Below are 14,327 nucleotides of genomic sequence, written 5' to 3'. Positions count from 1 at the left end.
ATCGGTCCGTTACAGTCTTTAATTCCTCAAAATGCTGCTTTATTATTAAATCAATTTGATTTAATAATAATAAAGCAGCAAGAAAGAAAAATTGATTTAATAATAAAGCAGCATTTTGAGGAATTAAAGACTGTAACGGACCGATGATTAAACATGACCCGTTGTGGTTGAAAGCTTGGCTTACTGCCTAACCAACCCAGGGTGGTATGATGGTCCATCGCCTTAAATAATTTATTGCACAGAAAAATGAAAAATTTGTAGCTTGCGACGTCTTTTGTATAGAGATAAGTGGAGCTCGTTGCATTTTTGCAATTAACTGTTCCTTTATAGTGGTAATTGAAATCCCCCATTATTACTACATTACCAATTTGGTTAGCTTCCCTAATTTCTCTTAGCATTTCATTGTCTGTCTCACCATCTTTCTTGGCCAGGTGGATGGTAGTATACTCCTATCACTATACTCTTCCCCAACACACAAGAGATTTCTACCCATAATGATTTGATTGTGCCTTTAGTCTCATGCAGGATATTATTTATCCTGTTGGACTCTATGCCATCCCGGGCATAAAGCGCCACCCTGCCTCCTGGATGCTCCTCTCTGTCATTGAGATATAATTTGTACCCCGGTATAGCACTGTCCCATTGATTATGTTCCTTTCACCATGTCTCTGAGATGCCAATTAAGTCTATTTCATCATTCAATGTTAAACAAACAGAAAGGTGGTCTGTCAAAGCCAGAAGGCAAAGATAAAGCAAGACAGATCAGTTGCCTTAGGTAGGGATTATTTATTCACACAATTATCTTGATAAAAGAGCCCAACTCTGGCCGAGTTTCACACAAGGCTGCTTCAGGGGCTTTCGGGGAGATAATGTTATGTGTGATTTTCCAAGATGTAATTATGGAAGATTGTGCTGTATGGAATCACGGCGGATTAAACTTCAACCGTACGTTGTATATATCAATATTTCAGTTCAAATACTAAGATTGTGCAGATTAGCAATCTACTCCACCATTGTTAGCTGCTTTTAGTAAGCATTAGCATACAAACATTTCTAAGTGTGTTTTTTGTTTGTATTTTCATTCTGCTTTTTAATTGTAAGGGATAAATTGGAATATTTTAGCTCAGGTGAGTTAATTACAGGCACTTGGACTACTTTTCTTTTTATTGGAACCTTACTGTTGGGATGCCCTAATTGTAAAGAGCCATTAGTATCCTTTGAAGATACCTCCCTCCAAACCATGCGCTGCTGAGCGACTGTCGGCTTTCTCCTTTGTTGTAGTTTAAAAACTGCTCTATCTCCTTTTTAAAGGTTAGCGCCAGCAGCTTGGTTCCACCCTGGTTAAGGTGGAACCTATCCCTTTGGAAAAGACTCCCCATTCCCCAAAAGGTTACCCAGTTCCTTACAAAACTGAATCCCTCTTCCTTGCACCATCGTCTCATCCACACATTGAGATTCTGGAGCTCTGCGCGTGGAACAGGGAGCATTTCAGAGAATGCTACCCTGGAGGTTCTGGAATTCAGCTTTCTACTTAAGAGCCTAAATCTGCTTCCAGAACCTCCCTCCCACATTTTCCTATGTCGTTGGTGCCCACATGTACCATGACAGCTAGCTCCTCTCCAGCACTGTCTAAAATCCTATCTAGGTGATCCATGAGGTCTGCCACCTTCGTACAGGTAGGCATGTTACCAGGCGATCCTCATGCCCACTAGCCACTCAGCTATCTACATTCCTAATAATTGAATCACCAACTATGACAGCCGACCTTACTCTTCCCTCCTGGGCAGTAACCCTGGGAGGCACATCCTCAGTGTGAGAGGATAATGCACCACCTGGAGAGCAGGTCCTTGCTACAGGATCCTTTCCTGCTGCACCAGGTTGATGCTCTCCGATCATGAGACCTTCTTCCTCCAAGTTGGGACTTGGCTACTATGTCCCTGAAGGTCTTATCTATATACCTCTCTGTCTTCCTCAGCTCCTCCAGGTCTGCCACTCTAGCCTCCAGAGATCAGGCTCGTTCTCTGAGAGACAGGAGTTCTTTGCATCGGATGCACAACTTCTCACCGGCGGATAAAAAATCATACATGTGATACTCTATGCAAAAGACTGGGAGGCCCCCCTCTTGCTGCTGGACTGCTGCCTTCATCTCAAATTTGTTCAGTTCTTAATGCTCTTCCAAACATGATTGCTCTAACTTATGCAGGGACTTGCAAGGAAGCAGCTTACTGAAATATATTTGGTATAGGGTGAGTATTAAGGGACATCATTTGCACTTTTGAAATATTGAGTCCTCTTCAGAGTATGCAGTTTTTCTTTTAAGAATAAATAATTATAACATGTGATGACTTGCTCCTGATGTGGCTCCCAGGATGACTAAGAATTAAGTACCTCACATATAGGATTTTCGTTTGTATTCTGAAACAGTTAAGAACACAGGCAGAAAATTGTTAAGCAATTTGGACTGGAACCAGAACCTTAACCTTGTTTCCACCACATCCTATTTTTTTGCATGAATAATAAGAAACCAAAAGAACTGCAAAAACCTCACTATGTTCATCAGGGTGAGGACGTAGTTCTGCACATGCTCCTTCCCATGGAAACGCATGACTGAGTCGTCTACTGCCAACAGGACCTCAATGTTGTAGTCATCCTTCGCGGCGTGTCGCTTTCTGCGCTCTGCTTCCCCGAGCCCGCTCTCAATCAGGTCCAGTGAGTTTGGGAGCTCCCCGGGGCCAAAGCTGGAGCCTGAAAAGAAGAGAGAGACACTCAGAGGGGGTGGGGAAGGTTGGGGTTACAATGCCGTAGGGTTCCTTTAAGGGCCTCTATTTTTATTTTCCTTTTTTGGATTCCACCATTGTTGTTCTCACGTCTACTCCCTTTTTATTCACTGCGTAAACTCTAAAGGATTATCAAGAATTAAGCAAGCAAGGGATAGGAAGAAAGGATCCTCAGTGGTGGGGAAACCAGAGATCAAGTAGGGCCTGCTCTGCTTTGCAGCAGGAAGGGAAATTGAACAAGCAAGGTCAATAAATGGTTTTGAGTTTCTCTTATAAAGCAGCAGCAGCAGCATTACTTAATGTCTGATCTTCAAAATATCAATTTGCCTGTTTCTTGGCTCTAGTTCTCCTACCATTGAACATATAATACTATAATAAAAGTTTGGATTACACAGAACCTTTCAGCTAACAGAATCCCAACGTGTTTGTACAATTTACAGATTTACAATTCAGTGACATCTCAGTGGTCTATCAGGTAGGAGAAGGGACAATATTATTGTTTTAAGTATTATTCAGTTAATGGAAGCAAAGTGAGGTGCCGGGAAAGAAAGTAAATTGCCCAAGGTCACTCAGAGTCAGTGACATAGAGAGAAGCACAGACAAAGAAGGATGGGAGCTTAGTTCCATCCTGCAGAGAAAAAAAAAAAAAAGAACAGGAGCTCAGCTCCTACTGTAATTAAAGAATGACAGAAACTGAGCTTCTGGCATAGTGAGAGAACCTGAGCTCTGCTCCTGCTGCAGAGAGAAGATGACAGGAGCTCAGCTCCCACTGCGGAGAGAGGGTGACAGGAGCTCAGCTCCCACTGCAGAGAGAGGACAAGACATCAGCTCCTGCTCCAGAGAGAAGATTAGGACCTTAATAGCTAAGAACATAAGAACATGCCATACTGGGTCAGACCAAGGGTCCATCAAGCCCAGCATCCTGTGTCCAACAGTGGCCAATCCAGGCCATAAGAACCTGGCAGGAGAGGAACCTGGAGGAGAGGAACTTTTACATATCTTTCCAAACCAAGAAGCAGGGCACACTGTATTAATATGGCCAGCTGACCTGTTGTCATAGGATGTCTATATATTATGACAAGAACAGCCAGGGGAAACATACACCACAACATCCCAGTAACAAAACAAAACAGGCAGGAATAAAGCTGGGCAAGAAAAAGGTGCTAGACAGAGGTTTGGGAGAGGAAAAGACTGAACGCCACCTGAACCAGCCATATCCTAGGGGCCTAGAAAATGCAGGGATTGACAGAACATAGATAGCTGTCCAACGGAGAGAAACCAGAATGCAAGCTCCATGCAGAATACAAAGAATCAGGAGAGCTGAGCTGAGCTGAGCTAGCAAGGACTACAGCAAGCAAAGTGCTAGGTGTAAAAATGTTTTCTTTGGTGCTGCCTGATGTCACTCAACAAAAATAATCAAACAAAAATAGCTGGTATAACCAAAACTGCTGCTTTGAATTTACCTTCAATTCACTTGCTGGGGTGAAGGGAGCCTGGCCTGGAACCTTTGGGTGAGGCACCCTGGCCCCCTCGATGCCGACGGAAACCCCGCCCACAAAGTGACGTCATCGGGGTGGGACCCGCAGCCCATAAAACCGGCTGTGCAGGAGAGGTTCCTGACGCTGCAGAAGCCTTGCAAACTTTGAATTTACCTTCAATTCACTTGCTGGGGTGAAGGGAGCCTGGCCTGGAACCCTTGGGTGAGGCACCCTGGCCCCCTCGATGCCGACGGAAACCCCGCCCACAAAGTGACGTCATCGGGGTGGGACCCGCAGCCCATAAAACCGGCTGTGTACGGCGCTTGTCGACGTCGGCGCTGGTCCTAAGCCGCGCTGTCCCAAGGGGCGCACGCCTTAGTGCGGCTTTGGGAAGGATTTGGGAAGGATTGAAAGACTTCTTCAGCCCAAATATTAACCGAGAGATCTGAGAGTAGTTGTGGAACGTCGGTAAACGTGAGTACCGTGTACCCAGCACATTAAATGCCGCATTCAGCTAGAAAGCGGAGGGCTAAAGAAAAAGAGGCCTCTGCTGACTGTGTTTCCACTATGCTGGGTCCAATGGATGCTCATGTATACCGGGGAGCACTGTTATCGGGTGAATGTTCGTTGAGAGAAGGTAAGGAGGAAGTTTTACCTGGCCTCTCTCTTGAACTTTGTACCACTCTATCCCCGATAGAGCGTACTCCCCCAGGTAATCCAGCAGAGTTGAGACCTCAAATTCAAGTACCTGAACCGGGAAAGGCCAGTGAAGGCCTGGAAATACCGGAACATGGTCTTGTTCCATCCTTGGATTTGAATAGCTCCTCTAAAATGTCATCGGAACCTGTGGTCTATGTCAGCAACCCTAATGAAAGGGAGAACTTGGAGGCAAAGATTATCCTTCCACAAATAAAGAGGATTGAACTGAAAAAGCCTGCATCCATATCTCTTGAATCAATATGGGAGGTTATTCAGTCTCTAAATGAAAATATTTATACTCAGATGTCCCCAGTATATAGTAACATGGAGAAAATAGATACGCGACTTTTAGAAGTTGAAAAAGAAACACAAATTGGAAAAACAAATACCGCTAAATTAAAGATCGAAATAGATAGTAGTAAAGCACAACAAAGTGCATTAATTAAAGATAATATTATTCTGACAAACAAATTGGAAAATATTGAAAATACCCTGAGGGGAAAAAATTTGCGTTTCATCAACTTCCCAAAGAGCCAATTAATTTCACCAAAAGAAATGTGGAAAAAATATATGTTAGAAATTTTGAAATTACCAGAACAAGTTTTACCGATAACTACTAGGATATATTATATCCCAAGTAGTAGTACTCGTAAGGAAGGAGAAAACAGAATGGTAAATGATGTCCCTGAACAACTTAATTTAACTCAATTCCTAGAGACGTCTCAAAATGATCAAACTTTGCCTGCTACTATGGTAGTTTCTTACCTAATGGAAGCGGATAAGGAATTGACTTTGAAAATGTTTTTTAGACATAGAACGGAATTGTTTATGGGATATAAGGTTAATATATTTCCAGATTTGGCCAAGAGCACTCAAAAAAGGAGGAAACAATTTCTCATTTTAAGACCTAGAGTGTTAGAGATTGGTGCAATGTTTCTTCTGAAATATCCTTGTAAATGCCTAGTTAAATATCAAAGTTTATCCTATGTTTTCTTCCATCCGAACCAGCTTACAACTTTTCTTGTGGGTAAGAGGGTAATGCCTGAGAGTTCATCCCCCAAGGATTAGGGGAAACTGTCTAGATAAAAACGCTCATTAATGATATAGTTCACTGTGCTTTAGTTCCATTATTTCTTTAAAAGTTTAATAATTTAATACAATTCCTGAGGTAGTATCTCAGATCTCGGATTGTGGACTTTGATTAATGTTACAAAAGATATATTTTATGTATTGAAATATTTCATATACAACTTGAATTGTACATGTTTTCTAACAAGAAGTGTTCTCTTGATTGTAATGTTTAAAATTTCATTAAAACATATATTAAAAAAAAAAAAAAAAAAAAGATTAGGGGGAAGGGAACGGGGAAGGCCGCGGGCATCGGCAAGTGCAAGATGCACTAGTGTGCACCCCCTTGCACGCGCCAACCCCCAATTTTATAACATGCACACACCAGGTAGCGCACGTATATAGACGCCCGCACGTACCTTTGAAAGTTTACCCCAATGGTCATAATAAATGCAATATATGTAAAGGTAATATTCTGATAAGTGTAATTGTGATTATATAGGGCCACTTATGAAAATGGCCCGAGAAAGAGAGAGAGAGAAAGTATTTACAAGAATGGATCTTTGCTGATTGCTCTGCAAGCGATCTGGTGAGCTCATCCCTTGTCCTGTCCGCTTTCGGTCAGGAGTGGCAGCTCTGGTGAATCCTGCTGAGAGGAAGATATAATCTCTCTCTCCTAGGGCTGAGCAGACAGTGCTGGGGTTCACATCAGTTCAAGGTCTTGTTCATCTGTTCCAAAGCAGTGTTGGAATTCCCCTCCCTTTATACTTTTTCAGACCAAATCTTGCTAGCATAAACTCTATCCTATTTTGCTTTTTTTCTGCATTTAAGCTACCATCCATAATACTCAAACAGTAACAAATTATAGAAACATAGAAACACAGAAATAGCGGCAGAAAATGACCAAAGGTCCATTGAGTCTGCCCAGCAAGCTTGCCATGGTATCTGCTGTGTCATGCAGGTTGCCCCCATGTATCGGTCAGTGTTGCTTGACGTGCTTTGCTTATGGACTTGGCCATAGAAGTAGTCCTGTGTTTTTTCCTTAATGTCTGCGCATCAGTACCCCAGACATAAATCAGTACCCCAGACTGTAAAAAAAAGTCATGGCTCCTATTGATTGTCTCTGAAACCGAATTTCTCTTTCCTTTCATCCCTCACCCCCCTCCTTTGAAGCAGAGAGTGATGTATGCCCTTGAAAGTAGGATATAGTTCCTTATCTCTAAACTAAAATGTTCCTCAGACTTGTCTAAGTGAAAGCAGTTACTTGTGCTCAATCTAAAATATCTCTTTTCCTACAGCATCAAGTTATAATATTTTGTTTCAGCTTACCTAAGCAAAGCAGCTTCATATATCCGTCATTTTCTCCACTATGTGCTTAGCAGTTTCTTACACGTGACTGTAATGTATTTCAGAACAATGCAGTTTCTCACATCTCTCTTGGCAGTGTTCCATTTTTACATGGTTTACGTAGGGCTACCTGTCCCTATGCGTACACCGAAATGTCTTCACATCTACTGTTGCAGAAGAAACAAAGGTGATGGGGCCTAGGCCAACCTTTAGAATTAGGAAAATCTAGATAGCCATGACTTCTGGAGCCCCTCTGAAAGGGTTCAAGCAGCCTGCCCATGAGGGCATATAGAGGCTTTCAGAGGACCACATCATACCTGCAGTGGTAGGAACAATATCATAATTTTTTTTTTTTTTAATTAAAATTGATTATGGTCTGCTTTGACCTGCAAACAAATTGATCCATTCTAAAGGAATTCAGTAGGGCTTTATCAGATATCTTTTTCACATCACATTTATTTAAAAACTGCCCTATAAAGTAGCTTTAGAAAGTTGGTAACTCTGCTTAAAATCCCTACTAAAATGTTGTTTGGTGCAGCATATTACAGCAGGGAACCTTTTAGCCAATCCTATTTGTAGCACATTTTTAAAGGCAGAAGAAGTGTTCTCTTGGGTTAAAGCTGCTTTATCTACACGAGAGCTCCCTGCTCCTCTTTAACAGCACATCTTAAAGGAATTTTTGAATCTGCCAATAAACAGTGTTAAAACAGAGACCTTGCTTTGCAATGTACACAGCACTAATCGCTTCATCTGGAGTAACCAGTACTGAACAGCTGGGCTAAAGTTTTTAATCTCTTACCATACCCCTAAAGTAACTATGCAGGACTCACTCCATAGAGCTGTGATGCAGAAGACTCATGCTTGAATCTCTTGTCTGATATAGCTCAGGCATGTCGCAGAGGTTGTGTACAGGAGCCCTGAGAGGGAGGAAAAGGACTACCACAAAAGCAGTGCTGAGAAATCCTTTCTTTGAAATCACCTGCAGTGCCTCTGTAGCCCTCTTTAGAGTGGTACCAGGTGCTCCATTAAGTTTTAGGGTTCCTATGTATTTGATACTGTGAGATTTATGTGTCTTTAAGTCCCTGCCAGTCTGGTTAAGAGATTCCCGTATAGGTTGTGAGACCTCTACAGTCCTAGTTTTAAGTTTCTGCAGGAGGGAGCTGAAAAGACAACTTCTCTGTATGCCAGCTCGTATGGGAAATTCCCGCTTATTCACTTAACTCCTAGGCTGGGCCTGCTTCTTGGGTCCCAGGGAGGATTATGGCAGGACAACCAGTGAGCCATCTTCCTGGAACCATTGTTAAAAATTAGCATCTATAAAGCCACATTGGGATGCTTACTAAAGAGTGTGGCCTAGTAACACGGTTACACTATGCAGTATAAAATAGAGGAATGTCCCATCTTTGCCATAGCACCCCCATGGAGGTTTGATGCAACTATTTATTCTGCTTTCACATTAGACGGTGACCCCTAGTGTCTGTGTGGATCTTTTAGTTGTATTCTGGAAAAGTAGGCACCTTTTACCTCCCGCTGTTTTGTTTTGAGCTGCAGGCCCAAAACCTTTGTGAGAAGCCTAGGCACTGGGCGAGAGGTGTCTTGTTAGTTCATACCCAGTGGCTAGTTAGCTGTTTCTCTGTTTTGTGGAGTTTGCTTGAAAGGTGGTTTTGTCCACTCTTTCTTTCTACAAAGAGAGGACAGGAGGTAACCTATAGACTGGATGAAAACCTCAATTCACCTTGTTTCTTATGAGACAGGCCTTGGCAGTATTTTAGAAGAAAGGAGTTTTGTTTTTGTTGCAGGTGGTTATTCTGAGTATTCTGGAACTTGTTTATCACCCTTGTGTTCCTCTGTCTGAGAAACTCAATTGCCAACCCGGCAAACTTTGGAAAAGGAGTGCATCTCTATCCTGAGAAGAGCCACCAGTCTGTTCACCAGCAGAGATAGCAAAAGAGGTGCCTACAATGAACAGCAGAAGAGTAGAGGAGTGGCATGAAGAGAAAAGATCAAGTATTGAGGGGAATCATTATGAGATAGAAGGACTCTTTCCAGTTTGTCTAGGGCATGTTCAAACTCAAACAAATAAACAGAAGGGGCCCTGATGGAACACAGATTTATGTGCTCATGTTAATGTTTTATGTTATTATGTTAATGTTTTATGTTTAAATCTATGTATTAGTTTTATAAGTAAACAAACTCAATACAAAAACCGAGCATTGGTGTCTTTTATTGTGAGTACACCAATCTCAAGTGCAAGGAAATATTACAGCTAACAAAATTAAACTTCAATACTTTCATACCCTCCCTCCTCCCCCCCCCCCCCCAGAAAATAACAACAACTGTCCTTCAGTCAGGCACCCAAATATCTGTTACAAATTTCAATACGTTTTCAATACTGTACTGCGAGTTCGTGCAGGTAAAGACGATATAATATATACAGCATCTAAATATTCAATATTTTATTCTTTCCTCTAGGAGAACTGTATTTCCCAATGAAGAGTTCCATGACCAAAAGATGATGAACTGTATTCCTCCAATATGCAAACGATGGTTTGGTATCTTCTCTCCGATAATAAAGAATTGCCATTTTAGCCAACGGACACACCTTTGCAGTCTCCAAATTCTGTATAGCCACCTAGCAATCACCAGTTAAGAGACTTGCAAAAATGGCAACAGAAGCAGTAAACAAAACAGTAACCGAATCATCAAAATCTTCTCAACACAAAGAAAAACCTGTCTCCTAAACCACTGAATATTGACACATGTTCAGAAGACGTGACCCAGTGTACCCTCTGCAACATTACATTTCAAACAGGAGTCGGATTGTGTCAACCCTGTCAAATAGTCCTGTCGCTGAGATATAGAAGATTGAGAATACATTTTATATTGAGTTTCCCTCATAAGCATATTCTTTGTAATTGTACTTATTTGAGGAAAAAAGGCATTAAAAGATTCTAAAAAAAAAATATTGAATGTGTAATTCCTGTGTCCATGTAGTCCATAAAGGTTGGACACCAGAAGCAAGCTGTAAGGCCCTAGGAAATGAAAATAACGTTACCGGGTTCCTCCAGGTGAAACCAATCCTGCAGGGTTTTCTAACCTACAGCATTCAGGTCCTTTTGGTTCAATGAAGAACAATAGTGTCTAAGTTGTAAATAAGTAAAGATATCTAGCATGGTCTTCTGCGGTTTATCTTGTAAAGATTCAAAAGATAACATCTTCCCATCATCATATAAAACATGGACTAAAACAGAAATCCCCTCCTGTGACCATCTCCTATAAACATTTCTCATTAAACCTGGTTGAAAGTCATCATTACCAATTATGGGCAGAAAAGGTATAACTAAAATTCAACCTAAATTTAGAGGTTAGCCAACGCCATGCCTTCCATGCAAGAGCAAAAAGAATATGGCGCTTTTTAAAATCTGGGAGGTGAGAAACGTAAGCACGTACAACATAGTGAAGGCTCAAAAGTTGTATTATATACTATAGCCTTTTCAAACCTCAAATCATAGTAATAAGAAGTATTCATAAGCCGGTCTCCCAGGCTTGATTATAAAGGTGAATATCATCGCTTTTCCAAGGTGCCATCAATCCTGATAAAGATATCTTGGGCTTTCCTCCCCGCCAGAGAAATAATCTCAACTTCTTACATAACAATTGACAATCCTGTTTCTCTAAGAAGAGGAAGAATATCCAGAACATACCGCCATTTAGGAAAATAGTCATTTTATATAACTGTATCCTTCCCACCCAATGAAATTGCATTCTGAGACCATTTGCACAGAGCATCTCTCGTAACTGTTTGCAATTTAACAATGTTGATCGTATATAGATTACACACATTTTGGGGGATCCATATACCTGATTTACTGTTTTAAATATGCATTATGGATACTAATGGACAGAAATGTACTAAGTGTCACATTATTCATGCTGAATAAACATTTTAGTAAAGTTTTATGTTGGAACACCAGTACAGAGTCCAGGGGATTTATTGGCACTTAGAAGACACAAATACAGTCAGCACCTTGGGCCTTGGAGGTTTATTCTTCCTCCTAACAGAGAATCCACTCTGGAATTTATGGAGAAAAATATAACAACTCAGTGCAGGTACTCAGTGCGAGCCTCTTCACCTTGAGGAGAGCCTACGATAGGATTACAATAGCACACAACTTGGGGCTTGAGGGCATAATGGACCCTATGTCTAATGATTTGAGATTATAATTTACGTTTTTTGGGGTCCCAGCATCATTACTACAATCTAGTAGAAAACTGAGAAAACTGCAACATAGCAAGATAAATTGGGGACAAGATGGAGCAAACAAAAGTGCAGAAGAGAAGGGAGTAGTGTACATGTGTCAGAGAGCAAAACTTTGGGCACTGCCATATATACTCTAGTGCCACCCGCAGTCCCTCAGTATTGACCTGTACCCAAGCCCACCAGTACCAAATTAACATAAAGAATGAACGAAGGGAACTTAACCAAATGGAACAGCCCTTCGTCCTTAGCACACAGTTAACCGAACCAACTACTAAAAAACTGCTCCATGAACCAGGTCTGCAAAAGACGGAGCCCCGTGCAACAAGCAGCAGAGAGATAAAAAATTCAGTAAGGCTGTCTTTCGGTAGCTGAAGAAAGGGTCGGGCCTCTGGACTGATCCTGAATACTACAGGAACGAAAATTAGCAGGTAAGAACCAATTTTCATTTCCCTGTACGTACCTAGATCAGTCCAGAAAAGTAGGATGTACCCAAGCCACCCTACACTGGGCGGGAACCCGAAAGACCCGCAAGCAGAACACTCTCACCGAAGGAAGACCCCTCCGGAGCATGCACGTCCAGATGATAATGCTCAGTGAAAATGTGCAATGAAGACCACACCACCGTCCTGCAGATTTCCTGAGGTGACAGTAACTGACATTCCACCCAGGAAGTAGCCTGGGCCCCAGTGGAATGGGCGCGGAGACCCAACGGAACTTGGCGCCCACGGGCTATGTATGACAAACAAATGGCCTCTTTAATCCAACAAGAGATGGTCCTTAGACGCCTTGTCCCCCTTCTTTTGGCCACCAAAAAGAATAAGCAAATGATCGGACCTACAAAAGTCATTAGTAACTTCCAGGTAACGCAACAAAATGCGCCGCACGTCCAACATATGCAGATCCCGGCCTTGAGAGGATTCACGAGACCACTGAGGGAAGCCCAGTGTTACAGTTTTGGCTGCAGTGCAACCACCTCACCACCAGGGGTCCCTCTAGTGCTGGCTCTCCTGACAGGCCCAGGCCATCTCCCCTGTCCACTCTATGTTCTGGGTTGGCCCTTATAACCCTGCCTGACAGTTCCCTCGGTGCTTCGGCATCGAGCTCACCTGGGCTCCCTGCTCTAGCCTTGCGCGGCCTTCGGGCCTTTCCTTGCCCTGTGCGGCCTTCGGGCCTTTCCTTGCCCTGCGCGGCCTTCGGGCCTTTCCTTGCCTTGCGCGGCCTTCGGGCCTTCTTCCTCGCTTTTCTTACCTGGCCTACGGGCCTTCTGACCTGCCTTGCTCTGCTTACGGTGTGTGGCCTTCGGGCCTTCTGTGTATGTGTGGCCTACGGGCCTTCTGACCTGCCTGCTCTGCTTACGGTGTGTGGCCTACGGGCCTTCTGTGTATGTGTGGCCTACGGGCCTTCTGACCTGCCTGCTCTGCTTACGGTGTGTGGCCTACGGGCCTTCTGTGTGTGTATGTGTGGCCTACGGGCCTTCTGACCTGCCTGCTCTGCTTTCGGTGTGTGGCCTACGGGCCTTCTGTGTGTGTGTGTGTGGCCTACGGGCCTTCTGACCTGCCTTGCCCTAACTACGGTGTGTGGCCTACGGGCCTTCCGTGTGTATGTGTGGCCTACGGGCCTTCTGACCTGCCTGCTCTGCTTTCGGTGTGTGGCCTACGGGCCTTCTGTGTGTGTGTGTGTGGCCTACGGGCCTTCTGACCTGCCTTGCCCTGCTTACGGTGTGTGGCCTACGGGCCTTCTGTGTGTGTGTGGCCTACGGGCCTTCTCTGCCTTGCCTTGCTTACTGTGTGTGGCCTACGGGCCTTCTGTGTGTGTGTGGCCTACGGGCCTTCTGACCTGCCTTGCCCTGACCCAGCCTGAACCCAGACACTGCTACTTGCTGCCTGCCCTGACCCAGCCTGGAACCAGACACTGTTTCTAGCCATTCCTGTCTCTCTCCACCTGGAGCCACCCTGCTGGGTGGTGTTCACGACTCCTGACCGGAGCCCAAGCGTAACACCCAGAAGCTCCACAGTTTGATTGACGTAAAACGACAAAACCACTTTCGGAACGAAGGATGGGACCGTGCGCAAGGACACCCTATTATCGGAAATGCAAAGAAAGGGGTCCCGACACGACAAAGCCTGTAACTCAGAAATCCGACAAGCCGAGCAAATGGCCACCAAAAATACCATCTTTAAAGTTAAATCCTTCAACGACGCCCTGCAGAGAGGTTTGAAGGGGGGACCACAGAGCACCCGAAGAACTAGGTCAAACTCCAATCAGGGCACACTGAACAGATGGGAGACCGCAAGTGTGTAACCCCCTTGAGAAACCTAGCAATGTCTAGATGAACAGCCAGCGAGCAGCCCGCAAACTTGCCAAGCAAGGCACCAAGAGCTACCACTTGAACATGAAGGGAGTTGAACGCTAACCCCTTCGCGAGGCCCTGCTGCATAAAGTCCAGGACCTGTGGGGCATTCACTGCTAATGGAGCGAAGGAGCGCTGTTGACACCATGCCTCAAACAGCTTCCACACTCGCACATAGGCTATAGAAGTGTTACGACTGTCGCTGCCCGACTTCTCCACTCTGCTCTCCTTACCTCTCTGGCAACTCCTCCCGCGGTTGACGGACGTTTGGCTGCAGCGGCGTCTGCCTGCCGTCTTCTCTGGTGTCCCCGGTCCGGCTTGGGCGCTGCCTCCCGCCATGTTGTCCA

The 14,327-nt window shown here is 44.0% G+C and overlaps 1 protein-coding gene and 1 long non-coding RNA gene across 3 annotated transcripts in view; one reads left to right on the top strand and one right to left on the bottom strand.

The window, feature by feature from the left end:
* LOC115095428 overlaps positions 1-10,305 on the top strand; it is a 306,111-nt gene extending 295,806 nt beyond the window's left edge. Inside the window, exon 4 of the long non-coding RNA XR_003857764.1 lies at positions 9,842-10,305. This is a non-coding gene — a long non-coding RNA (uncharacterized LOC115095428). The remainder of the gene's footprint in view (positions 1-9,841) is intronic.
* The window catches only part of ADAMTS14 (ADAM metallopeptidase with thrombospondin type 1 motif 14), a 314,376-nt gene that overhangs the window by 203,174 nt on the left and 96,875 nt on the right, over positions 1-14,327 (bottom strand). For both annotated transcript variants that reach the window (XM_029609051.1, XM_029609052.1), the window contains exon 4: positions 2,549-2,745. In XM_029609051.1, the coding sequence (XP_029464911.1) occupies positions 2,549-2,745 (197 nt within the window). The remainder of the gene's footprint in view (positions 1-2,548; positions 2,746-14,327) is intronic.

The sequence above is a fragment of the Rhinatrema bivittatum genome, chromosome 7 (genome assembly GCF_901001135.1).
Source record: "Rhinatrema bivittatum chromosome 7, aRhiBiv1.1, whole genome shotgun sequence".
Taxonomy (NCBI): Eukaryota; Metazoa; Chordata; class Amphibia; order Gymnophiona; family Rhinatrematidae; genus Rhinatrema; species Rhinatrema bivittatum.
The sequence above is the reverse complement of the archived record's forward strand: the minus strand, read 5'-3'. Positions and strand labels throughout refer to the sequence as shown.